This window comes from Rattus norvegicus, chromosome 11 (genome assembly GCF_021556685.1).
Source record: "Rattus norvegicus strain SHRSP/BbbUtx chromosome 11, alternate assembly SHRSP_T2T, whole genome shotgun sequence".
NCBI classification, from domain to species: Eukaryota; Metazoa; Chordata; class Mammalia; order Rodentia; family Muridae; genus Rattus; species Rattus norvegicus.
The window spans coordinates 28,195,942-28,222,648 of NC_141544.1; the positions used below are offsets into that span (position 1 = coordinate 28,195,942).

The window sequence follows — 26,707 nt, forward strand, 5'->3', positions numbered from 1 at the left end:
ACCTTCATGAGCGTTCTGTGGTGAGAAGTAACAAGCTTCAGCCCCCAAAATCACACTGGCTACAATGTTATGTTTCAAGAATCTAAGTGAACAATATCTCTATTTACCTGGGACTTCGAGAATAATACTCCTCACAGGGCAATTACATTCTCTCACTTTATCTTTATTTCATATTGTTAAATATTTTTATTTGAAATGATATTTAAACATTTATATGCACTTAGAAATTATCCTCAAGTTCAACCTAAGGAATTTCCCATGAACCTGACAATATATACTGTTAGAATTCTTTGAATTTTAAATGGTTCTTTCAAAGGCTTATTTTTTTATGAACATAAAATCTGTATGCATGTCTGGCTAGATCTTTCCCAAGATACTTGATACACAAATAATGCAGGATATTTGTGGCCTAGTGAATTTTTACACAAAGGTATGTACTTCGGTATTCTCCATTTTAAACACTTCCTTTCAATGAGATAGCATAGGCTGTCCACTATAAATATGAGATAGGAGCTCATCTGCCTACCGCACTACCCACACTCATTCATATCCTCCTAACCTCCGCAGCTCATACACTGAGCAGCTCAAGAGGTGCTTGACAAGAATTTGTCATATAAGAGAATAACGAATGGGTGTATATGTTGTCTTTAAATCCTTCCCATGTGTAAATGCTGATTCTCCCTCCACCACGCATTATATGGATGATAATCACAAATATGTCATGTAGACTCTTCATGATTAACGCTTTGTTCCCATTCATTTCAAATTGTCTTTAGAATCATTTTTGAGGTTCATTACTTTCAGTGCTGAGTGTAGGAAGTGTAGCTGTCTTTTTGTATCATACTTTCTACTTTTCCTTTCAAATTTTTCAATGTATTTATAATGCCTTTAGTTTTTCATGTTCTCCAAATCTATCAGCATAACTGCTCTTTCTATTACTGCATAATTCTAGCATCGATAAGGTTTTTGACTCAGTCAACAAATGATTCTTAATGATTTAGAGCTGCAACATGACATATTAAGCATGGGTTAATACTCATTGGGTCAAAGAATATCCTTCCAATGAGACCACAGACCTAACATCATCTGGTGAGTTAAATTCATCCTTTTATCTTCCCTATTTCCACTTTGCTTTCTCTGTGAGGTTCCCGTATGTGTGATTCATTCTCACAATCATTTTTAATTTGTAAGTCACTCCTTGATTTCTTACTAGTACATTCACTAGTCCCAGTGCTTAGGAAGTCATCAAATAAATAGAAATAAAAGGCAAAAATGGGGAAATCATCCACATATTAAAAGTCTGGGAGAGAGAATCCACATTTTACTCATATCAAAGATTGTATGAAGCAGACAGAGACATGATAAGGCATATTTGATAAATCAGTTTATCCCTAATCCTATGATCTTGAGGGGCTCTTAAAATTTTGCAAGGTGGCTGTGGCATTACATGTGCATTCTGGATGTCAGTTTGGAAGTTTCTAAGAAAACTGGGAATAGTTTTATCTTAAAACCTGGCTATACCACTCCTGGGCATATGCCCAAAAGATGCTCCATCATCCATAAAGACACTTGCTCAACTATGTTCATATCAGCTTTATTCATATTCCAGAAATTGGAAACAACTTAGATGTCTCTTAACTGAAGCATGGATACAGAAATTGTGGTAAATCTACACAGTGGAATACTACTCAGCCAATAAAAACAAGAAAATCTTGTATTTCACAGGCAAATGATAGAACTAAAAAATATCATCCTGAGCAAGAAAATCCAGACCCAAAAGGACATGCATGGTATGTACTCACTTATTAGTGGATATTAGTCATAAAGTACAGGATAGCCATGTCATAATCAATAGATCCAAAGAAGCCCAATAACAAGGAGGGTACAAGAGAGGATGTTTGAATATTTCTCAAAAGGGAAAACAAAATAGATATCAGAGATTGATGGAAAGAGGGAACTTGGTGGAAGACAGGATGGGGAGGGAGCAGTGCAGGGTGGGGAAGATCATATGTAAGGAGAACAGAGGAGAGAGAAGGGAGATGGGCTAGTGGGGCAATCTCTAGGACATGCTAGAGACCTGAGATAGGAAGAGGCCACAGAGAGTCTAAGTTGAGATTCCTAGCAGTAGGGGATATGGATCCTGAAGTGTCTACTTCCTGTAGCCTGGCAGGACTCACAGTGGAAGGATGCGGACAACGACCCACTCACAACCCAAAAGTGGTCCTGCCTATAAGATGCACAGGGATAAAGATAAAGCAGAGCCTCAGGGAAGGCCAACCAGCTAAACCTTTCTCTGACACTATTAATAATACTTTGTAATGCTTGTAGACAGTGACTTAGCAGACTTGTCCTTTGAGAGGCTGCACCTAGAAGTCAATGCAAAGAGTTGTAGAGACTCACACCCAAACGCTAGATGGAGCGTGGGGGAGTCTTAAGGAAGAGTTGGGAGAAAGATTAAGGGACACAAAGAAGACAGGGACTCCACAGGATCACCAACAGTGTCAACTAACCTGGATGCTTGGGGCACCCAGAGATTGACTCACCAATCAAAGAGCAAGCAGGGGGCTAAACCTAGGCCCTCTACATATATGTAGCAGATAAGCAGCTTGGTTTTCTTGTGGGTTCCCCAAATAATTGGATCAGGGGCTGTCCCTGACGGTTGCATGACTGCCTGCCTGTGGATCCCATGCCCCTAAATGGACAGCCCTGTCTATCCTCAATGGGAGAGGTTGTCCCTAGTTCTATAGTGACTTGATGTTGAGGGGAGGGTATTGACAAGCAGATGGGCTCTTCCGTTCTAAAAAGAGAAGGGGAAGGGGAAATGGGGGTACTTGTCTGAGGGGATACTGGAAGGAGAGGAAGGGCTGATATTAGGTTGTAAAGGGAATAGATTTAATAAAAAATTTTAAATCCTCCTGTGGATGAATCATTACTTTTTTTTTTCCGGAGCTGGGGACCGAACCCAGGGCCTTGTGCTTGCTAGGCAAGCACTCTACCACTGAGCTAAATCCCCAACCCCTGATGAATCATTACTTAAGAGTTCCCATGATCTGATTATGTTTCAAACTGCTCTCATAGACACACCCAGAAGTGTGTTTTCCATTATCTCATAAGCCTTTCCCAAGACCGTCAAATGGACAAGATTAGGTACATTAACCAGGCAACCATGTGACCTGTTGGTTGGAGGGTCAGGTAAGATCAGTGATGCTGGGAGAGGATTCCCAAAAATGTCAGAACAGAAAAACAAAGAGGAAGACAGACACAAGTAACTTACATTGGTAGCAAGGGAAACCTTGAACATTTGTAAGGGACCTCTAAACAGCTACAGGCTTAGAAATGAACTGATTTACCTAACTTACCAGTTTTCTATGGCAGTTTGTACACTTATATATCACTTAAGCAAAACACTGTGTATTCCAAGAATAATTTTACATTTGATAGTTGTCCTCTATGGCTCCTGTTGCAACCAGAAGAATAATAGTAGAGTATTTGGTTCCTTTTTTATTAGATGACATAAGTGCAGATCCTGTTCTTCACAATGAAATAACTTCATTAAAAATATTTCTGTTATCCCTACTTTCTGTTTGTTATAGCATGTTGGTGAATGGATGCAAGATATTCTGTTCCCTCAAGCCTTTCTCATTGTCAAATTCTTTTACCCAGCACTTGTTTTTCCTGGCCTCAGACACTGTGGGCAAACTTTCCGTATTATACCCCTGCTGAGTCATCCAGTCTCTCTTCTGTTATCTGTCCTAACTGATGTGGACTCTTTGTGGCTCCTCACTTCACTTTGTGTTCATTCTGGATTCTGATTGGCTTCTTCCTCACGGATCCTTCTTTGCTATCACTTTCAATTCACATCGCTATAAAAACAAATTTCCAAACATTTTGGGTGTGTTTTAGCTGGCTTTTTGTTGCTGTACTAAACACCATGAACAGAAGCACTGTGCTATGTGGGAGAAAAATGTTTATTTGATTTATATTCCTAATCATCCATCATTGAGGGAAGTCAGGGTAGACTGGCACTGAAGTGGAGACCTTGGAGGAATCTTCACTGCTTATTGCCTTGCTCCAAGGCTCAGATATAGCTTGCTTTCCTGACAGTGCCACCCACAGTGGATTGACACCCCCTATGTCAATCATCAACTAAGAGAATCTCATATTTACATGGCCATAAGGCAATCTGGTGAGGCAGTTTTTTAATTTGGGTTCCTCGTCCTAGACAATGCCTGGTTGTGTCAGTCTGTAAGGACAGAATTGTATAATTAACTTTTCATCTTTTTTCTTGTGGCTTCCAAGAATTAAACTAAAGTAGTCAGGCTTAGTGGTAAATACCTTTACATGCTCACCCCACTTCTACTTTAATATGATAAAAATATTTTGCTTATCCTTTTTATCAAACTGAAAACATGTCAGCCAGATTACCAACCATCATAATATTCTACTCCAAGTAAGGCTCGCTTTTTTGTAACCCACAAACACTTTGCTTCATACTCATATTTCCTGTGAACCTATAGCTCTCACTCCTTTTAACATACAAGCACCATAAGTATCCATCATTCTCTCTTAAGAATTGGCTCTAAACACTTGTCTTCTCCATCATTTTGAGATGCCTTCACCATTATCTCTCTTCAGTTGCATACAAAATCCTTTCTCCAGAGCAGCAGTCTCATACATTAGAAAACACAGACAGCAGTGGTTTTTCTTTTGATGTTTCTCTCACAGTGTACACACGTTTATAAACCTGATTGACCCCTTACCCGTCTCAGCTCCTATCAACTCCACAGCCACTCTTTAGGCCCTTCAGATCTTGCAAGCAGCTAGACAGTTTCTGTACCTCATTCACCTGTTGACTTCTGTGAAGCATCCTTCACAGAAGATGTATTTCCATGTGTGATTCAGCTTGCTCCTGTTCTCAACCAAATAAGATGCTGCTTCTTTCTAATCTTAACACAAACCTCTGCGTTGTTTAATTGAGGATTAGACTTCGGTGCTGTTGACTGGCATCTAGTTTCACTTTTATCACCTGAGTGGTCCTATTCTTTGCAAATCATTACTTTGTGTATCATTAAGGAGACATGGAGCCAGTAGAAACTGAAGTTTGTGTACACAATTGGAGTTAGAGAGTTAAAGAGGGGGTTTGATCAGGTAACCTCTCGTGATCATGTCTGTGCTGGGTTGGATCTTCAGAGCCAGCCTGGAGAACACAAGCCTGAAAAGGGACTTTGTAGAATCATATATGAGGGAGGAAGTGTTAGGACTGCTCACCCTACCTGACCATGCTGATATATATATATATATATATATATATATATATTATATATATGTGTGTGTGTGTATGTGTATGTATGTATATGTATATGTACATGTATACATATGTATATGTATTGTATGTGTATGTGTATATGTATATATGTATAATGTATATATGTATATATTCATACTTTTTACCCTTTAAAATCATCCAAGTGTCACCTCTGACTATCTGTCATTAATAGTAACTCTATTTCAAAAGTACACCTTTTCCCTTAACACTGCCTGCCTTCTGTACCTCTGTAGAATGAAAGTGAAATAACCCCAATAATAACTCTGCAATTACTATAGAAAAAAGACCAGCTATGCTAAAATGAAGCAGGGTAGTTTTCGCTTGTTATCATTATGGAGTATAGGTGTAGAATATAAAAATAATAATTTGTTCTCATTCCACTTCTTTTGCTCTGGTGTCTCAAATCCCTGAGTGTAAGTGCTCTCATTAAGTTTACCAAACCAATTTAACTCCAACATGATCTTGACTAACTCTTCAAATCCACGGAGGCTATCCTGTCACAAGTGCTGAATGTTACCATTTGAAATTCCAAGCATTCAGCAGATGTGTTTGACCTTCTAGCGGGTAAACTCAGTCATTCAGTTCTGTATTAAGACACACAAGATCATTTAACTAAAAAGAAGACAATGACTGTGTTTGCCTACCACAAGCCCTCACACATACCCAAAACTGGTATTTACAATTCATTAGAAAAACTTTGGTTGTGTGAACAGAAAAACAAAAAAGAACTGTTATCAAGATGCCTGGAAATGAAGCATGGGGAGATACTTCGGTGGTTCAGGGCACTGGCTGCTCTGTCACCCACACATATGATGACTCACAACCCTTTCTAATTCCAAGTCCTAGGGAATCTGACACTGTTTCCCAAAACACACACACACACACACACACACACATAAAAAGAATAAATGTTTAAAAAAAATTAAAAAGTATTTAGAAACAAAGCTCATTGTTTTTTTAAATCATATTCATTTAAGCAGCAAATTCTACTCTTATGTTTATTTCATTCCATTCTAGGGACGATGGACTTACAAACTGCTTACAGGAAGTAAAGACATGCTTAATTCCAGGACCTGCTAGAATATGGCAGGCTCCATGGAGTAATATATGTTTTAGCTCTCTAACATAATGCCCAATTATCTGATGCCACATAGTAGATGTGAATAAGTGTCTAGTGAATGTATAATGAAACCGTAAGGTGCTTATGTGAGCTAGGAGTTTCAATGTTAAGAGAGATGACTTCTGTCTGGTATGGTCTGGCAAGGATTTCTAATAGATAAAGCATTTTACGTGAGCTTATGAGATGGAGAAATGGCTCTAAAAGTGACCCACAAGGAAGGGGCCATCACGCAGAGGCAGGAAAGCTCAAGGCAGCTTTTCGAAATCCCCAATGGTCACATTGGCAGTGCAGCACTGGGAAACTGTACAGCATGGCAATGAGATGAGAGTGAACAATTAGACTGAAGCCTGTCTTCCAAACTGGAAAAGCCAGAGCCTGGGGTGCAGATTTTATTCTCGAGGAAAGCCTGAACATTCCTGCCTATTCAGCCATGTGATGGCTTTGACATTTGCGACAGAATCCGCATCCTTGATCTTGCTTCTGAAGCTACCACTGTCTTCAAAAATTGGATCCAGTTCATTATATTGGGATCTCCTCTGGAAGAAGCTGCTGAAAAGTTGCCTGCCAACTCCAGCTGCCCCAGAGAAGGATGACAGAAGAAAGATGAGATCCATCCCTAAAAGTGGTCCTGATAAGGCAGTGCAGTTAACCTCACTGCTGTCACTCCTTACAACTGTTACAGACACCAGTCTGATGGATGAATGTAAAGATAGATAGATAGATAGATAGATAGATAGATAGATAGATAGATAGATACATACATACATACATACATACATACAAACATACAGATAGAGATATATGATAGATACATATAGAGATTATATAAATATGATAGACAGAGATATAGAGAGATATGATAGCTAGACATAGACATGATATAGATATATAAATATGACAGATATAGACATTGTAGAGAGAGGATAGATAGATACATATATACATACATACATACGTACGTACGTACATACATATGTACATACATACATACATACATACATACATACATACATACATAGGTAGATAGATAGAGAGAGAGAGAGAGAGAGAGAGAGAGAGAGAGAGAGAGGGGTAGATAGATATAGAGGGATATCATGGTGCTCTACTCGCAGTGACCTTAGTGTCCATCCTCAGACACGGTTTTTACTTACACTTGTGTTTGCTTAGGTTTATGCATGGGTGTCTGTGAGTACATGCACTGGAGTGGGGAATTCGGGGGAGGCCAAACAGCATACATTTCCCTGGAGCTGGAGTTACAAGCAATTGAAAGCTATCTAATGTCTTCGCTGGGAATAAAACTTGTGCCTGATCCCAGAACATTGCGAGTTCTTCACTTCTGGGTCTCCTCTGCAGCCTCAACCTCCAGAGATCTAATGAGCAAATCTTACAACATGGGAAGAGTTTCAAAAAAATGAGACTTTTCAGAAACCTTTACAGCATTATAAAATATAGTTGCTATCTAATAAGAGATTAATCTTTAGAGAAAATGGCATAGAACAGGCTTCCTGGATACACACAGCTACCCCATTAATCCTGCACAAATAAACTGAATCATTAACTCAAAGAAAATCAAGGTACAGTGCACACCTAAGGAAGGAACTTAGAACCACGATAAAATGTCCTGAGTCCTAGACAATTTATGATATTTAATGTTGGCTTCTTGGGATACCTTGTGCATTTAATATTACTATTTTCATTTCACAGTCGAAAAAACTAAGATTAAAAGGTTTGAGTAATTTGTCTAAGCTTAAGAAGTAGCAGAGCTAGAAGCCAAATCAAATTTGCCTATTTACAATGTTATATTCTTTCTCATATAGTCACTCCACAATCCTGAGTAACTTAGTGTATGAAAAACACAACAAAATATTAACTAAAAAGAAAATCTCCAATATATGGCCACGTGAATTCCAGATATGGACTCATATCCTCTCCCTGTTTGACTTCTGACTTTTCCTAACATGTCTGTGCTGTAGTTTCTATACATGTGAAATTATTAGGAAATGTTACTAGCATAATCTAGAATAAACCCTTGCCCTGTAATTATTGTGTGACTGAGATGATTTAATTCACATGAAAGGCTCGTGAGAAAGGCAGGCCCATTCTTCATTTTGGTTATTGTTGGCCGGAGAAATCTTACTAGAACAGCAGTCGTTTAGACAATACAACGTACATTTCCTTCATCCTAGTCAGCAGCTAAAGCCCACATTCAACTAAAAAGAAGCTTCTAGAATATACCGCCATGTAGTATATTTTTCTGAGAAAGAACATGTACATCATTAACAAATTATGGAAGCCACAGGCGTGTTTCTCTGGAAGCTCAGTGCAGCTCTGGTGACTTTCCTGACTGATTAACGTGGTGTTACCTGTTTCTCCACATCAGTATGAAGCTTCAACGTATGCGGTTTAAAAACTTACCCACGTACTTAAGAGATCCATATCTGTGTAAGAAGCTTTGAGACAAAGATGCTGACAAGCGGAACAGCTGCTCCAGTGTCCTACTTGGGCAATTGGGAAATCGGCGCTTGTCCAGAATGGGTTTTCTGGGAAAGGTTTCCAGTTCCTCCACTCTGGGACTTCAACATCGTAAGGAGACATGGTGTCCCCCCCATTGTGCCCATTCAAAATGCTGGTTCTACTGCGGGATGCAGAGAGAGATTCTGGTCCTGCATTCAGTTTTTGGCTTTTCCTTGTGTCCATGTCCACATCCTTTTTTCCTTGGGATTTGGTAAATTTCACACAAGAAAGCAATGTGTCCTCACCAACTTCTGAAAGATTAAAAAAAAAAGGCTAAAATAATCAAACTAATGGTTCCTCATACACAGAAAGTGTATATACTAGACTTTCTTCTAATTAATAGAAATGGGTGAACAGCAAAGGATAAGCCAGGAAGTCAGTCAGTTTCACAAAGTAACATATCTTTAAATTAAAGTTAAATTGTAAGTTAAGTCATATATCTTTAAAAAGCAAGCACATTTGGCATACGAAATTGTTCCATGAAAGTCAATTTTCCTTAAACTTTTCAGAATGGTATCTGTTGATTACCATGAGTTAGATTTGAATGAATAGACTTACATGCAGACGGTATGTTGAAAGACACTTGAGGAAAAACTACAAATCGAAAAACACCCTTGTATCTTATAAGCATAACTGGGAGTGTTTCTATTCATAAATATTTTAATTTTTGAGGCCATATGTATAAGAAATTGTCATACGGAAGAAAATGAAATCATTTGCCTCACTTGAAGAGCTGACATCTCAGAGGATGGAGCTGAAATAATATTTGCAGTCAGATTTTTATATTTTAATATGATTCCCCAGGGATATTTTGCATAGTATGTTTCTCATATATTTTTCCAATAGTGAGAAAAAGATGGCAGGAAGTGGAAGAAGGTATCGCATCTTCAGCATGATAACGTACACTGGTAAGGTTGATTGTGTTCCTCATGGCAGCAAGTTTGATGAAATGACCAGTGTCCAGGGAGAACCACTCCTAGGGCTTGTACATGGAACTGGGAGCAGGATGAGTCCTATATGGACTACGATTGTTAATGTTTAATTTAAGAAATAGACACAGAGAGTAACAATATTAATGCAATACACAGTTAAAATAATATAATACACCTCTCTGTCTTTCTGTCTCTCTGTGTCTGTGACTGTGTCTGTCTGCCTGTCTGTATCTCTGTCTGTGTCTCTGCCTGTGTCTCTGTCTGTGTCTCTGTCTGTGTCTCTGTCTGTGTCTCTGTCTGTGTCTGTGTCTGTCTCTCTCTCTCTCTCTCTCTCTCTCTCTTTCTCTCTCTCTCTCTCTCTCTGATGGTCCACATAGTCAATAAAGCATATCTTCTAGATAAAGGAATGACTTGCTATTTGGCTGTCTAAATGCCTAGAAGAACCAGGACATCCTCAGACGTCAACATCTATAAATTGTTCATTAAATTTTCCACTCATATTTTTCTGCCCTGAGTTGATCATGTCCACTCAATGCTGTTGGAAACAGAACTGCAAATGATGAGATGCTACTGTCGCCTATAACTGACTCCAGGTACAAAAATGTCCATCGCTCCAAGGTAGTAGCTTGGCGTGTTGAATCTCGCCTGGTACAAGTCAAAGTTGTGCAAACAAACAAACAAAAAGAAACTTGTTTTCAGGCTTTTGTAAATAAATAACTAGAAATGAGAGGAGCATGGCAGAGGCTCCTTCTTCACTCACATAGAAAAATTACAAAAACTGTTTTCCTGTGGCGTAGGAATGAAGCACAGACACAGACAGTCCATACTGCTCCTCAAAGTCTCATCCACAGATTCTCACCTGACTCCCCGTCTTCCTTATGAGGGAAGGGGTGATGGGGTGAAATTCAGGAATTGCAGCTAGGACATCTGTTTTCAAATAACAATAAAGAAAAGGCTCAGACGTCAATAATTCCGTTAAGACTGTATCAGAACAGACTTCACTAATACAGGAGTGGCCAGTCTTTCCTCAGAGACGTTGGGCTGCCCGGTGGGCTGATTACTCACGGGGGTCTATTAACGCGGGTTTCACCTCTTGCAGGCTCTGTACCCTGGCTTTTCTGATCCACAGCCATTTCTGCAGTCGATTTAATGTCCTCATTGATCCCACTGGGTCACCACCTGATTTTATGGCCTAGCACAAACACAGCCCAAGATATAGTCAAATTATTCTTCATAAAAGATTAAATATAAAATATGCCAAGATCATAAAAGTGAGGAAATTAATAATGTGGTCTTAAAACTGAAACCCTGGGACAATTGAAGCAATAACTTGAAACTCCACCATATGTTGGGGAATTCGAAATTATAAAATATGCCACACTTAGTTATTTCTACTAAAGCAGAGCAAGTTTAGTAATGTATCTTTTAACCTCAAAATACAACAAAACAGGATGAACACAGAGCAATCTATAAAACGATTCATTCTTGACCAGTATGAGATGCTAGAAAGGATTGTCTTTTACAGCAAAAGAATGTTAGGTTATCAGGCTTAACACTGTTATAAGGAAGTATTAGAGGAAACAGACAGAACACAAGGAAAGAGAAAGAGTACATTCCAGGGATTAAAGAAAAGATCCCTCGGTTCTCCTTTTATGGATTACTATAGAGTTGGACTCTTGTGTTAGGTGATGTTTAATGCTAACACAAGGAGGCTGTCTGTGTGAGTTTGGGGCAGTCTGATCCATCAGAGTTGGAGGTCGGCCAGGATAAAAGAGTGAGTCTCTCTTTCAAATATGAATGAATGGATGGATGGATTCGTAAGTGAATGAATGAGGAATGAATTTCTGGAGGAACAGCAATTCATGTATGAAATGTTTTCAAATATACATTTCATTAAATGGCCTTTGCTTTTAAAAAGACACACATTGAATGAGACTAAATACAGTTACGACACACCACAATATGTCCTATTGTATCAGACTCACATCATGGTACACACAAGAATAATTAACATGGTAAGGACAATTTCTAAATAAATTGTTATATTTATTTATTTTATATATGTAGGGGACAATGTCCTGTACATAACACAGAAAGTCTGTATGTGGTCAGAGAACATATGCAGTAGGGGGTTCTCTTCTTCCTCTACGAGATTAAAGTCGAGTCGTCAGGCTTGGTGGCAAGTTATGTACCCACTGAGCTATCTTACCTGCTTTGCACCAAGATCTAGAGATTCTCTGAACGAAATCAGCACTAGTGTAATGTTGGTGAATTTTTAGTATTGCTGGTTTTGGGGGAAATTTAATGCTTCATGTGTTAAGTTTCATATTAATTTGTATTTGTATTTTGTTCTATTAACATATGTGAGGATATATTTAGATGGATAGATGGATGCATGGATGGATAGATATATAGATAGATAGATGGATGGATGGATGGATGGATGGACGGATGGATGAATGAAAGATAGATTATTTACAGAAATTTTTGGACTAAAAAATATTTTTCTCTGTTTCCCTCTCATTCTTTGATTGATCGGCTGACCCACGGCAGCTAAATAGCTATTGCAGTTTGCAAACTGTCACTTGTTGACTTCCCTATCACTATGTGCCCGTGGCACCTCAGAGGACATTTTACGTTCCTTCACAAGACGCTGTATGCTCGAAGAAGTATTCGATGGAAAAAGCTGTCAGGCATACAAACATTTCCAATATTTATAATCAGATTTTATTTTGCTCTTTAAGAATGACTTTGAACAACTGAAAGGAACCTCACGCTCCGTCTGTATAATAGCACCTAAGGAAAAAATGTGACATTTTGTCAGCACACACCATACTGCCTGCATTAAATAAATGGGAAAATATTGAAATAGCTTGAATCTTTCAAAGAGCACTGTGATGTGATATTCTTAGATATGCAAAACCCTCCCTCTCTTTCCAAAGGTCATGTTTGGTTCAACACAATTTCCATTGCTATTTATTTTGAGTATTATTTTCTCAGCATTCCTTCCCACTGCTTTCTGAGTTCCTTTGCTTTATAGACCTCTTACAATTCAAAATAAGCTGTTTTCTCATCATTAGCCCCTTCCAGAAACAGTAGGCCAACGCCTCACAGCCTTTTCCTTTTCTGTGCTTCTTTTCTGTGGCAACCTTCTCCTGCAACCAAAGCTTAATTGTGACACCGAACATTGGCACCTACCTTTGTTTGGCTCAGTAGCCTCCTTTCCCCTACTCTGTAAGAAAGGCTTTTATTTAATTTGGGGAAAAGTGTTATATAGCAGGGAAGGTGAACTTCATGTTAATGATTTGCCCCCAGGCCAAAAAGAAGCATTTGGAAAGTGTCTAAATTCTGAGAAGAGAGATTTTATGGCCCAGAGGTTTGACAACAAACTGACCTTTTATTATTTTCTTCACACTCTGTAATAGCCTTTTTAAAGCACAATATTGTTATTTTTTGTTCACTAACTCATCTTTGAATTACCACTTTTCAGTCTACCGCTTTTAATTTTAGCTCTATATATTTAGGATGGCAGTAGACACTTAGTAAATATTTGTTGTATATATTTTTCCTAATAGATTATTCTTAATAAACTTTTAAATGGAGCCACATAATATCTGGACTATTGGTACTAAGTAGCTTAAGTTAATATACCATAACAGGTTTTTTAGATACTAAAGTATCTATTAAAAAGAAATTTTATAAAAAATATTTAAAATAATTGTATTCATCTTTATCTCCTAATCTGTTACCCCTAGGTATATAATAATTATAATCCAAATTTAAAGCCATGTGACCCTTAAGGTGACCACCCCAAGATTCAACTTAATGATATTTAGTCAAGCATAAAACTTTATCCAACAGCTATGTAAGTTAGGCACTCTCTTCACATTTTGGAAGAATGGCATTGAATAACAAAACAAGGTCACTGTTTTCAGACAGTTTGTTTTCTACATAATTCTATAGAAGAATATATAAATAAGAAAATGCGACATGGGTCCTCTATTAGGAGTTAAAAGACTGCATGAGTGAGGCCAAAGAAAGGGGTTTGTTAATTTACACTAGGTATTTAGCACAGTCTTCTCTGAAAATACTAAAATGAAGGCCTTGTCTTAGTCTCATTTCTGTTACTGTGACAAGTGCCCTGATTTAAAAAAAAACAACTTGGGGGAGAAAGAATTTGTTTAGCTTACCAGTCCCAGTTGCAGACCATAATAGCAAGAGACTAGCAGTGGCAGGAGACTGAAGTAGCTACTTACATTACATCTACCAAGAGCAAATGGCATCATTGCTTGCTTGCTTCTGCACAGCTAGCTTCACCTTCCCATGCTGTTTATGACCATCTACCTAGGGAATGTTGCTACCCACAGTGGGCTGGATCCTCCTACAACAATCAAGCCAGTCGTTCCAAAATGCTCATAGGCCAACCTGATCTAGATAATTCCTCATTAAGACATCCTATCCAGGTCATCATAGGTTGTTTACAGTCAAAATTAATGATGGCACAGATTTGATTGAGGAGAGTGGCCAGCATGTGAAGGATAATGTTGGGGGCAGAAGAAGATCAAGAAGGATCTGTGATGAAGATTCTGAATAGCTGAAATAGGCCAGCCGGACAAAGAGCAGAAGAAAAATTACAATGTTTAAAAGCTGGAATCCTGAAAAAACTCTTTCTTATGAGTGTTCCCCAGAAGAGAAAGAAGACCCCAGAGGTGGATAGGATCCTTCAGGGAACTCTTTGTAAAGTACATTGAAGAGTACTCAGACTCAAAAGGGAGAGTCACAACTTGATTTATATATTTTTTAATCTTCCTTGAATTTTCATTCTCTTCTTTTTATGAACTTTCCCAGTAACACTGAGATATACTGGGATATCAATGGATTGTTTTTTACTACTTTTTTCCAATTAATTTTTGTAGGGATAGATAAATAGATATAGATGGCTATTCATTCATATATATATATATATATAATTATATATATATGTATTCATATATACATATATGTGAATATATGTAGGGATTTCCTTGCAGGAATATAATATATTTAAATACAAATAAAAATGAATACAAATAATTTGTAGGAGTATATATGTATTTTTTTCAAACTCCTCTACTCCTTGATGTTTCACAATCTTCAGCAGAGGCCTTCCGAAGTACTGGTCTCCACTGGTTCTTTTTATAGTTATTCCTTTTCTAACTTATATGCATTGGCAACTTCCTTTTCTTGGGCCAACCTTTGGGTTCATTCTGGAGCCTCCACTAACATCATCATTCTTTTCTGACATGCACTCACATGCACACACCCAGACCCAAATTTGCTACCATCACTTAAATGACAAAAACTCATAACTTGCATCTTTCCCCAAGATTCTATTCAGAGCCTCAGATTCCCATAGCAGACAGGCTCTTTAAAATGATTTATAAAGATGGTCAAGATTAGTTTGTAGCCTTTTCCCAAGAAGATGCTCATCCAGTCTTCCTCACCTCACTGAATACTGTCTTCATCAACTTAACTGAACAGTTCATAAATCAGAGCACAGTATGTCTCACCTCCAACTTGAGTCTCTTCTTGAATCTATTCCCTTGTTGCCATCTTCACTGCTACAGACTAGATTAGCTTCCTCTCTAATTAAATTTCTTTACACTGTTGTCTTACTTTGTAAGGCAGAGTCCTCTTTGAAAGCTGCAAATCTCCACTCAAAATGTAATTGTATGTAATTTAAAATATGCTTTCATATGTACATATTTATTGTGTAATATATCTTTCTTTGTATATGTATTTAGAAGTATGGGTGTTAAAATCTTTTAGTTTATTTTGCTCATACATTTTTATATATTGCAAAAAGATTATTGGGAATGCTAAATTAAGTATATCTCATTGCCTTATACTTTGTGTAACTTAGGGATTTAGGATAAATATCAGAAATAGGTATCAGTGAATTATTGAACTGAGTTAATCATACAATCACATTTTATGAACTTGGTTAGAAATTATTAGACATATAGTCAGCCATCTTACTTTAAAACAAAGAGAAAGACCTAAGTGACTTAACCAAAGAAAGCCACTTTGTTAACAACAGAACCAGGGTGATAATCAAGTATTCTGAACTTTAGTTCAATGTTTGTTCTTATAAGATTTTTTTCTAAGTGAGTATAATAACCAGAGACCAAGTACTGATTTTCAAATCAAGACTAACCAAATTAGTACTTCATTTATTAATTAAAAAGTGTTCTAGTACAGAGAGAAAGTCATAGGTTAATAGGCTCATCAATATACAAGCAGATATCTACATTTTCATAGTTTTATATAAAGAGATATGTAGATCATAACTACTTGCATGTGCTGGATGGATGAGCATTCAAATCTCTTTTGCTTTTACCCATTCCTACTTCAGAGGTGATCGTAGGCTTGGAGAGATTCACTGAAACACACCATGGAACTGTCTGAACCACACTGACTTCACTGCTTAATGAACCAAGTTGATTCTTTGTCTTGTCTTAATTTCTGATTTATAAGCATGCTCCTCTCTAAATCATCATGTTTAAAAAGTGTTGCCAAGGAGAATCCCAATATATGATTTATATACCATAGAGAATCTATAAACCAGAGAGAGTCAGTATATAATCTATAAAGGTATAAATCTATATACTTTAGAGAATATATATATACTATAGCAAATCTATATACTATAGATACTCTGTAGAGAATTTATATGCTATAGATAGTCTATACACTAGAGTCTATGTGCTCTAGATAATCTATATACTATAGATAATCATTAAACTATAGAAAACCTCTATACCATAGAGAATCTCAGTCACCTGAAAGTTACCATATATAATTTCTTCAACAGGACAAAATACTGGTTGTATTTTATTAAATCTATGTTTTGTTTTTTTTGTTGAATGACCCTGTGATGCAAACTATGAATGAAAACTGCAGATATGTATGTGGGCTTGTATGACAGATTCTATGGACTTGACATCCTCAATAGGCATTGACAGTTTTCTCTGCATTGCCTAATCTTACAACTCTCACAGTTATTAAAACTTTAGCCATTTACAGAGTTTGAGAATGTATTTTTATGATCAATATATATTATATGAAAATTATTATGTAATTTGTATAAAGTTAAAAGGTTAGTATGAGTTTTTCTCCTAAACATCATATCAGGAAGTTTGGTTTTTAATTTCATGTATTGAGTTTGCTACAATGAGAATGTATTATTTTTGTGACTCAAAATTTTATAATGCTCGGTGTCTTTTGAACGCAGATTTCAACAATCAAATCAGTCTGTGTTAAACAGACTGGAAGACCTCAGCTTACTGCTGAGTTATTCCTACCAAGGGATTATAAACACAGATGTTGTTTTCATGGTAAAAAAAACAAATTAAAGAAGATTTAATTGTTAAATTATTGACCCCCAAATTAAAATCTCCATTTTGTTCAGACAAGAACTTTATTTGTAACCTAAAACATACTCTAAAAATTAATTTGTAAGTTTAGCATAATCTGCAAACCTTTCCCAACCCAGTGGACAGTAACAAAGTGAAAGATCACCACCAGAGTCATTTAATGCAAATTCACAAAAACAGGCACCTTCCAGAGGTTTGTTTCACTATTTCTCAGAATTACAACCAACTCCAAAGACATTTTGAAAGTTATTTATGTATGCAAAATAATATTGATTAAAGAAATAATTCTGGTTGGATGGAAAATTATCACATTGATATTAGACATTCAGTCATGATTATGATTATATAATTATCATTTAATGATAGAAAATGAAATTAAACTAAGCCTAAATCATCACTCAAAATATGGCTAAGCACAGCAAGAGAATGCCATTACAGCAATACGTAATAGAAGAGATTGATTAGTTAAAACAAAGCTCTCATATGCATATTCAGCCATTTATCACTCAAATTTCATTTATTTACTGAGCTCCCAATCTGTGGAGGATGCAAGGAGAAAGAAACCTTTTCTTAGCTTTTGAAACTCAGTGCTGTGAATGACTGCAATGCAGTGTAATCCCCCTTCTAGAAGGTGAGCACTTCATTTCCTGGGATGCCTTACACATCTCAATGTCTTCATGTGTACAAGGAATATGTTTAATCAACCCAAACCACACGTGATAGGGCAGGTTAACTACAACTAACACTGTTTGTTTTGTTTAACACATGAGAAAGATTATGTGGGGTGGATGGGGGTGCGGTGCCTAGCTAGAGGATTTACAAGCATTTTAGAGCTAAACAGTATTTAGAATCTCTAACAGGTCCTTTATGTGAAAGTCTTAGCCTGTGGTATAAACAGAAATTGCCCAAAGAAGTCCTAATTCAGGATCTCCTTCCCCTACGTCCCAAGTGTGTTGGGAGCATACATAATCTTAGAATAAGGTGGCTTCTGGGAATGCGGTGAAGAAGAGGGTTATTAGTAGATGAATAGCCCTGTCTTCCAAGGCATGCAAAATTTGCAACTTCATGCCGTTTCTACACTTCTGTAAGGGGAGCCACACTGCTCTTTGCATGTTGGCCTTTACATGGGAGGGCCTAGAAGGAACATACAAGCTAGCAGAAAATTGCCAGGATTACACAAGAGACAGATGCAAAAAAGAGCCATGCTGGTTTGAGAGGAACATCATTCTAATTTCCTGTATGATGCTCCCTGTTGTGAAATTTTGAAGAAATTTTTAGAACTGTTCATAAATTTATCTTTTAGTTGCACTTCCTACCGGAACAAAAATGTTTAAAACAGAAAATGTAGGAACTAGCATCTAAATGAGTTTGAACTAGTTACTTATGGGTTTCTAATATTAGGAAAAATATTCAAAAAATTAAAAAGAAAAACTATGAGAAAAAAACCCAGTGTGGTAATCAGAGATGTTGTGCCTTGACACTATTTTGTTACTGGCCATGTAAACTTAAGTGAGCAAATCCACTGTTTACACTCCAGGTCCTTCCTCTTTAAAGTTAAAAAAATGCTTTAGGGAACTTCACTATTACTCTAATAAGTCCATAAGTGCAGGGACACGAGGCCTTCTGTTATTTTCCATGAACTCTTGGCCTTAGCAAAGTGGCAGGGGTGGCAAGAGGCTTGCCTCTCTTCTCAGCACACACAGGAAGAAGAAGCAGATGGCTGTAAAACTGAGGCCAAGTAGACCAGGGCTACAAAGCCAGACCCTATCCCCAAAACTAACATTAAGGAAGAAAGGAAGGAAGTGAGGGAGGGAAGGAGGAAAGGAGACAGGGTGGAAGGCAAGGAAGGAGGAAAGGAGGGAGGGAGGGATAGAATAAAGGAGGGGAAAGAAAGGAACCAAGGACAAATGGAGAATTAGCTAATGTGGACCATAGGTCACCACATTTTAAATAAATGGTTCCTAGTACAATACTTCACTTTAAAAAATGAGAAAACAAGAGTCAGCAATTTGTCTTTGGTGGTCAAAGAGTACAGTTCAGGAGCAGTCTCATCTACTTCCCGGGATTCTGCTCTAAGGCGTCCCAACCCCACCCCATATGCAAAACTTTGCTTTAGTTTGTTAGTTTTTTCTTTCCCTAAGTCACTGGGACACACTTATTCTTTTCTCTTCCCTCATTTTTTAATATATAACTACTTATTAAAAACTCAAAAGCCACGAGAGGAGCAGAGGCAGAGCGTCAGAGAAGAGAAGTGGTATTTAAATTAGACCTACTCAACATGTCTTTCTATTCAGCAGAGGTCACAAAGCCTGGACCAAATAACAACAACAACATCAATACCTCAAAACCAGCTGTGAAGAAAACTTATAGCCCCTTAAATGCTAGCAAAGTGTTATTCATCTGCTAATAAGACTTTGCATAAAGACATTTCGAAACTATTACATTCATACCTACATAAAAAAAACAAAAACAAAAAAAACTTGATTTGCTGAGGTATTTATTGACAGAAAATTCTTCAAGTCTATATTAAAGTTCCATAAAAGAAAAGCAGTTATTTGAAGAGTTGTATAATTTTGATTGTGGTGCTCCCTCAAGCCTGTCTGGAACCCGAACTATAAATAGAATGTATAATTTACTCAAGTTTATAATCTCTAATCCTTGCCAATGTGCGTGATTGCCCTGGATATTTTCTAGACTTTCTGAACCATGTCCTTTCCATGAACTCCTGCCCCTGTTGAGTTTTCAGATTACATCTTGTTGGACCACAGGAAAGACTCCAAGGACCTGTTCTATCATTACAGAATTCCTTGCCTTTAGAATCTGGGAAGGAATATGTTTTAGTCCACCACATTTTAAGTTAGTTTGCCACGTTCAATAGATAACTACCACAGTAGGTAGAGTTGATAAAAAGTACATGATATAAGACACACAGTCAATATGCAGTATCCTTTTCTTCCCTGACGTTATCATGCCCATCCTGGGTACTTGCAAGCATCACCTGAACAGGTTCCTTGGGTTCTTTGGTTTTCTTTTCTGACATATGGCTTTTTCACCTTTCAGATTTGTCTGGTAAAATCCACAGATGTGTCTCTCTTGGCAGCTTATCAACACATTGTAACAGATCCTTAGTTTCCACAGTAACCCAGTACAATGACATTGGTTGAGCTCTCTAGAATCAGTCCCAGTTTGATCAATGCTACCCTTCTTAGCAATAATATGCGCCAGTAGAAATCATTTTGAGACAGAAGACAGTTAATGTGCCATTTATCCATCTTCGATCTGTTATTAATTTCATTTCAATCTCCAGAAACAAATGATTTACTCTAGATGATGACTGTAGCCCACGAAGCAGGGGGCAAGTCTGGTTTATGCAATCAGAAGTCTCAGCCATCCACTCCCTACAGACAAACCTCTCTGACTACATAGGTGGAACAGTCAAACTTGAGAATTGTCCAAAAGATAAAAGATAAAAGAGATTTTAAAGATAAGATAGACGAGTCGGGAAGTTAAGAATATACTGAGCTTTGTGGAACGGAAAACTGTACAGTGGCTGAAGTGTGCAGGCAGGGTTCCAGGAACGTTAGTGTAGACCTGGCTGCTGTCAAATGCTGTTGCGACATCTCCAGAACACCAACAAGCAGTCCAACCAAGCTCAGGGTCTTCACCTACTTTCGCCATCCCTCTCCTCACAGTTGGAAGATGGCTGCTTGCTGACAAGATACAATGTCAAACTCCAGACACAGAGCAAGCAATTTAATCCTCATGAGATTTTAGTTATTATTCCCCCCTTGAAAGGCCTCCCAAGAAATTGCTTTGAGTGCCATTGGTTAGAGCTAGTACCCATGCCCACCTCTAATCATAGCAAAGGTCACAAGGTCAAATATTTAACCTTGCATCTCTAGTCTTTATCTTCAAGGAAAATAACTCAATATGTGTATGGTATGATCTAATCCCTAATATATTTGAGACATTTACTTCACTATGTAATACGAACTGTCTTAGGATTTGTTCAATTGGTGAACCTTATAATTTTCAAAATACTGGGATTGCATGTTTGAGCAAACATGCGTTACAATCAATATTTTGGTAGTTACAATACAAGGGAGTATATACACACATGTATCCATATACACGTATGCACATGTATTTGTAATTAATTTTTGTTGACATAGTTTTTTTTTCCCTGCAAAGAAGCTCAAGGGAAAAATATTTGGCCCTTGTAAGGGGTGCCTGACAGAGTTTTCTATCACCAGCAATGAAGGTACTAAATGGTATCCCACTTTTCTCTCATGAATATGAATGACGCTCTGAAGGCTGAATGTAACCTAAAAATTTACGTGAGAAATGAGGCATGCAACATTTTTGAAAATATATTAGCCCAAAGTCTGTATGACTGCATATTTTATGCCCTTTTCAATATGCTACAAAAGATCTGAGCCATCAACTGTCTGCTGCCAGAGAAGACCACACAAGAGCTGGGATACAAAAGAAATGCTGCGAGCCAAGTCCCTCCAACACGTTCTTTATGGTCAGTGTAATGGGCACTGCAGAGCTAAGCAAGCGCTTCGCTTCAAACTCTCCCCGACTGCACTTCCACAGATCTGGTTCTCCAGCAGACATCCCAAGCCAAGCATGGCATACATCTTCACTGAGTGGCTGGCTCTAGAAAAGCATCCTTAAGCATCTTCTGTACTTGCTGCCTAGTCCTTCTGAACCTCTTCTATCCTGAGACCTCCCTTTCCTTTGGGGAACATGAAGGAAACGTCTTGAGAATTTTCTGTCTGAGAATGGTTTATGCTAGAATTTCTTATGGTGAACCATACCTGTAATCTTAGCATTCCAGAGGCTATGACAGGAGGCTTGTGATGATGGTAAGACTATCCTGAGCTAATAGCAAGTTCCAGATTACCCAGGGCTATATAGTAGCATCCTTTCTCTCTCTCTCTCTCTCTCTCTCTCTCTCTCTCTCTCTCTCTCTCTCTCTCTCTCTCTCTGTGTGTGTGTGTGTGTGTGTGTATTGAATTCCAGACTGTCTGGCCTCTCTCTCTCAAATGCTAGATGTATATAATTTTCATGATGATGTAAATAATCAACCTCACTTTTCCAGAAGACTATTATCTTCTAAGATCAGACCTATGCCAAATTCAGACTTGATCAGTGAAAATATATGGGCACCATATCTATGGATAAGTGCCACTGACTGTCCCAATCCCAAAGAGTTTAATGGTTGAATTCCAGAGCATCAACCAGAGATTCCCACAGAACTCCCTTCCTTGGCTGAGATCATGTCCAGGGTTGGTCTTAATGTTCTGTTGTCTTTACAATGTCTCTGTGGGTACCTGACACAGAGGGTCTCTAGATTGTCTCCTTATGCAGAACAGTGATGGGACCCACAGTCAGTACCAGTTCCCACCTTTCCCCAGGGACAGGAGCGTCCTCATTCATGTCAGATTTGTTTCCCCTCTGAAAGTGGATCCTCCCATCTTTTTCTTTGGTCACAAGGAGCTAATAAATCAATAGTTTGTATAATATTGTTCATTAAGCCCAAGCACTATATCACACAGATAAATATTTCATACTTAAGGTCAACTGTATGCCTATCATAAATAAGAACAGAATTATTAAAGATAGATAAATTTCCAAATGAGGATTACAGAATGAGATGGGGCCTTGTGTATCTGGTGCTGGATATGAATCCCTCACGTAACCTTTAGCAATAAATTACATGGCACAATTGGAAGGTCACTGTTCTAGAAGTTTCTCATCTTAGCTAATTAAGGCCTCAGAATGAAGCTTTATAACTCAGCAGTTCTATGAACTTACTATATTATTTTGTCCTTTCTCACAGATAGTTAGATACTAAGTGATATTGATGCTAAAAATCCCAAAGAAAGATTTCCCTTGGTACACAGCACAGCTGGGGGGAGGGGGGAGCACATCCTGTAAGGATGGGGAGCACATCCTGCAACGCAACCATTATTTCTTCCTCACTGTTGGACGATGCTTCACTTAATACTAAATCTGAGTCTTATCTGAAGTTAGGAAGACGGGGCTACCTATCTACCAGCTATACTTCGGAAAGTGTCATTGTGGGAGCACAAACAACAGAAAGACAGGAGAAGCAGAAAGAAGAAAGAGAAGAAATGACAACTATATTTTTCAAGCATCAACGAAATGCCAGTCATGAAGCTAAGTGCTCTGAGTGCAGTATCTCACTTTATCTTTGTGACAGCCCTGGGATGGAGAGACCTTTATGGACCATATTACAGTGATGAAAACCAAGGCAGAAAGCATCCATAAATTGCCCAATGCCACACTAGGGTTTAAGAGCCAAACTAAGATTCAGAGCGTGCTTTGATTTTAACACGCTCCGCCAGGCAATCCAACGAGAATCCCCCAGAAGGTGGGTGCTCCAGAAATGGGTTGGCAAGACTCAACCCACACCCACCCCAGAAGCATGAAATCAACCATCTGAAGCTATAGCTGACTGAAAGCTGTGGTCCACTGTCTAGTTCCCTGGAGAGCTCCACATTGTCTAGGACATAAGATTGGCTTTAGATAAGAGAACTTTCTTTCCTCACCTAATCAGCCCCTTCACAATCCATGTTCTGAATAGCCACTGTCTATTGATCAATCAACTGGACCAATGCAGGCCAGTTCTAAATTTTCTAATAAAATGATCACAATGATTTAGAAGTGGTCCAAGGCTGTCTGAAAACATTATAAAACAGCCTGATGCCTGCCTTGGCATTCGGGGCTTGCATACTTTTTCTTGTTATAGGATGAAGAGCAACTACTTGGCTGTGAACTAATACTGATTGTGACTAGGGAGACTCAACATTCAGACATCTTGGTTGCTTGAATTCTTACAGTAATCAAATCAATTTTCAAAGGGCTAAACCGGGAGTCACAGTAGATGAGTTTCTGTCGGATGTGAACATAAAAAGGCATGTGCTCCACACTGAAGGATGCCAAAGATCTCGAAGCAGTTAACAGAGGTCTCATCAGAAATACTCCCCGCGTAGTAATTTAACAGTCCCGGAGGTACTTGACAAAAGGTTGCTGAACATGGTGTTCTGCATAATCATAATGGTTTATTATCTCAAGGCGACATTTGATTTTTTTTTCTTTTTCATTTGTATCCCAATTCACAAGAACATGAGCTCAGCAATTAAAAAAACAACAAAGAACATCAAAATACAAAACCGCTCGCTAGCTATCTAAGTACTAGGCACTGTGCTGGCTGGATCATAGAGCTCAGCTATAGAGCAGTTTTCCCAACATCACGTAAATGCCAACTCTTCATATCGCTCACCTGATACGGGGTCTCATGTGACTCTTTTTCTTGAACAATATGTTTGTTTCTCCTCAAAAGAAAACCATCTTCATTTATTAGATCTAGGAAAAGAGATAAAGGTTACAAAACAAGTATCAAAAAATATAGTTTGGGAGTGACTTCAGTGATGGAAAGCTGGCTTAACATGTGAGAGGCTCTGGACTTGGAACCCAGCATGATACAGAATAAAAGAAAAAAGAAAAATTTCAAGTTTAGGAAGTTCAAGTGTAATTTAATAATGCAGTTTTATTTAACCAATTAAGACATTGCATTGGCTTGGTCATGTTTTCCTTTGTTGTTGTTAAATAAAGATGATCTGCTTTTATAAGAAACAGATCAAAACAATGTCAGTTTAACAAGTCAAGCCTCAAAATTGTCATTGATCATCTGGGCCCTTAGGTAAGCTGTGGAACCTCCCTGAGATTCAACTCCTCTTCTCCTCCCAAAGCTACTTCTAGCTCTGAGACACAGTGATTCAGCCAGTAACTACCTCACCTGTTTCTAAGCGGAGTTTTCTACCACTGGCATTTTGAGCTTCATTAGCTCAGGTCTTCTCAACATGAATTATTTATGTCAAAAATTGTTTCATACATGGTTTAGTAAAAGCTCTGGCTTTTGGCATCCATTTGCTTGTAGCTAAATGAAACCTTTTCAAAAGTAAGAGAAACTCCCTTCCAGCTCCTCTGAAAAGGGGCTTCGTTTATTTAAGTCTGAAACACACCGCATGTTAAAAGAGGAAAGGATTTCATGGATCACCTAATCTAAGCCTTTCATTTTATGAATGAGAGCACTGAAACCAGCCACCAGACTAGCGACTTTTAACATTTTGCATTCTTCTTTCTCACATTCAAGGCCCATCATCCTGGCACATGGAAGGGAACACAGATTGTCTCCAACTCTCCTTCTTAGCTATGGTCAGAAAGATGCAAAAAACTCAACAATTTGTAATAACAATGGGCTTTAAATAAAAGCAACCATGATACAGAATTCTAACAAAAGCCTGAACTTCACAAGGATCTAGTTTTAGGATCTTGTTCTTTGAAGCAGAGTCTTCTATTACAGGTTCAGGATGCTAAATGTTAATGTTTTACAATTAATGTTTTTTTCAATTCCTGGAAAAATTTCTCTTTGTGTCCAGTTACTCTTTTGTCGATCTTTTGCATTTGCATATCTTTAACATGAACTTTGAATGGATCCTCCTAGGGACACATTCTACTGGGTGTGGAAAAGATTAAGGTAGCCTCCTACTCTCTCATATCTGGAATCTAGCTCGAGACTGTAGCTATGACTACCTACAGTATGTCTGCATATGAACACAAGGTTTCCGATGAATAAATCAGGCCTGATGCTATGGATGGAAACTCATTACTAAGACATATTAAGACACATGACTATCCCTTTTCAGGTCCCACCCCCTCCCATTCCCCTTCCCCCTGCTTTGAAATGTAAATACATAAAATATCCAATAAAAAAAAAAGACTCATGGTTCTTTTTTTTTCATCTTTATTAACTTGGATATTTCTTATTTACATTTCGATTGTTATTCGCTTTCCCAGTTTCCTGGCCACCACCCCCCTAACCCCTCCCCCTCCCCTTCTCTATGAGTGTTCCCCTCTTCATCCTCCACCCATTACCGCCCTCCCCCCAACAATCATGTTCACTGGGGGTTCAGTCGACACAGCCAGAATACAGCAAATACATAGGCGAATGCCATCATTAAACCACTGAACTGAGAACGGGACCCCCGTTGAAGGAATCTTAGAAAGGACTGAAAGAGCTTGAAGGGGCTTGAGATCCCATATGAACAACAAGACTCATGGTTCTTATTAGAGACATAGGGTCATAAGGATTTGAAAAACAGATGTTCTTCCAAGGTAAAGAATGAAAGATAGAGATAACAAAGAGCAAAAATAAAAATGGTATGGACAGTGATTTATAATTCAAAACGAATGAAACAAGACTATGCTTGAGCTTGGTATTGGTCGTCCCTGAGAACTGTTCCAGACATAGTGTAAGAAGAGGTAGGGCTGATGAGTAACCGTGGCCAACTACTACTGAGCACTC

General features: G+C 38.1%; 1 protein-coding gene and 1 long non-coding RNA gene across 15 annotated transcripts in view; one reads left to right on the top strand and one right to left on the bottom strand.

Moving 5' to 3' along the window:
- The window catches only part of LOC148002471 (uncharacterized), a 219,017-nt gene that overhangs the window by 177,986 nt on the left and 14,324 nt on the right, over positions 1–26,707 (top strand). For 7 of the 14 annotated variants that reach the window (XR_015632902.1, XR_015632906.1, XR_015632916.1 and 4 more), the window contains one exon: positions 1,726–1,790. The exons of the other annotated variants lie outside the window; for them this stretch is intronic. This is a non-coding gene — a long non-coding RNA (uncharacterized LOC148002471). The remainder of the gene's footprint in view (positions 1–1,725; positions 1,791–26,707) is intronic. 14 annotated transcript variants of the gene reach the window in all.
- Positions 1–26,707, bottom strand: part of LOC134480953 (uncharacterized) — a 113,729-nt gene that overhangs the window by 12,948 nt on the left and 74,074 nt on the right. Inside the window, exons 7-9 of the mRNA XM_087577202.1 lie at positions 24,623–24,705; positions 10,958–11,084; positions 8,862–9,211 (exon numbers count right to left, since the gene is read on the bottom strand). Coding sequence (XP_087433328.1) covers positions 8,862–9,211; positions 10,958–11,084; positions 24,623–24,705 — 560 coding nt within the window. The remainder of the gene's footprint in view (positions 1–8,861; positions 9,212–10,957; positions 11,085–24,622; positions 24,706–26,707) is intronic.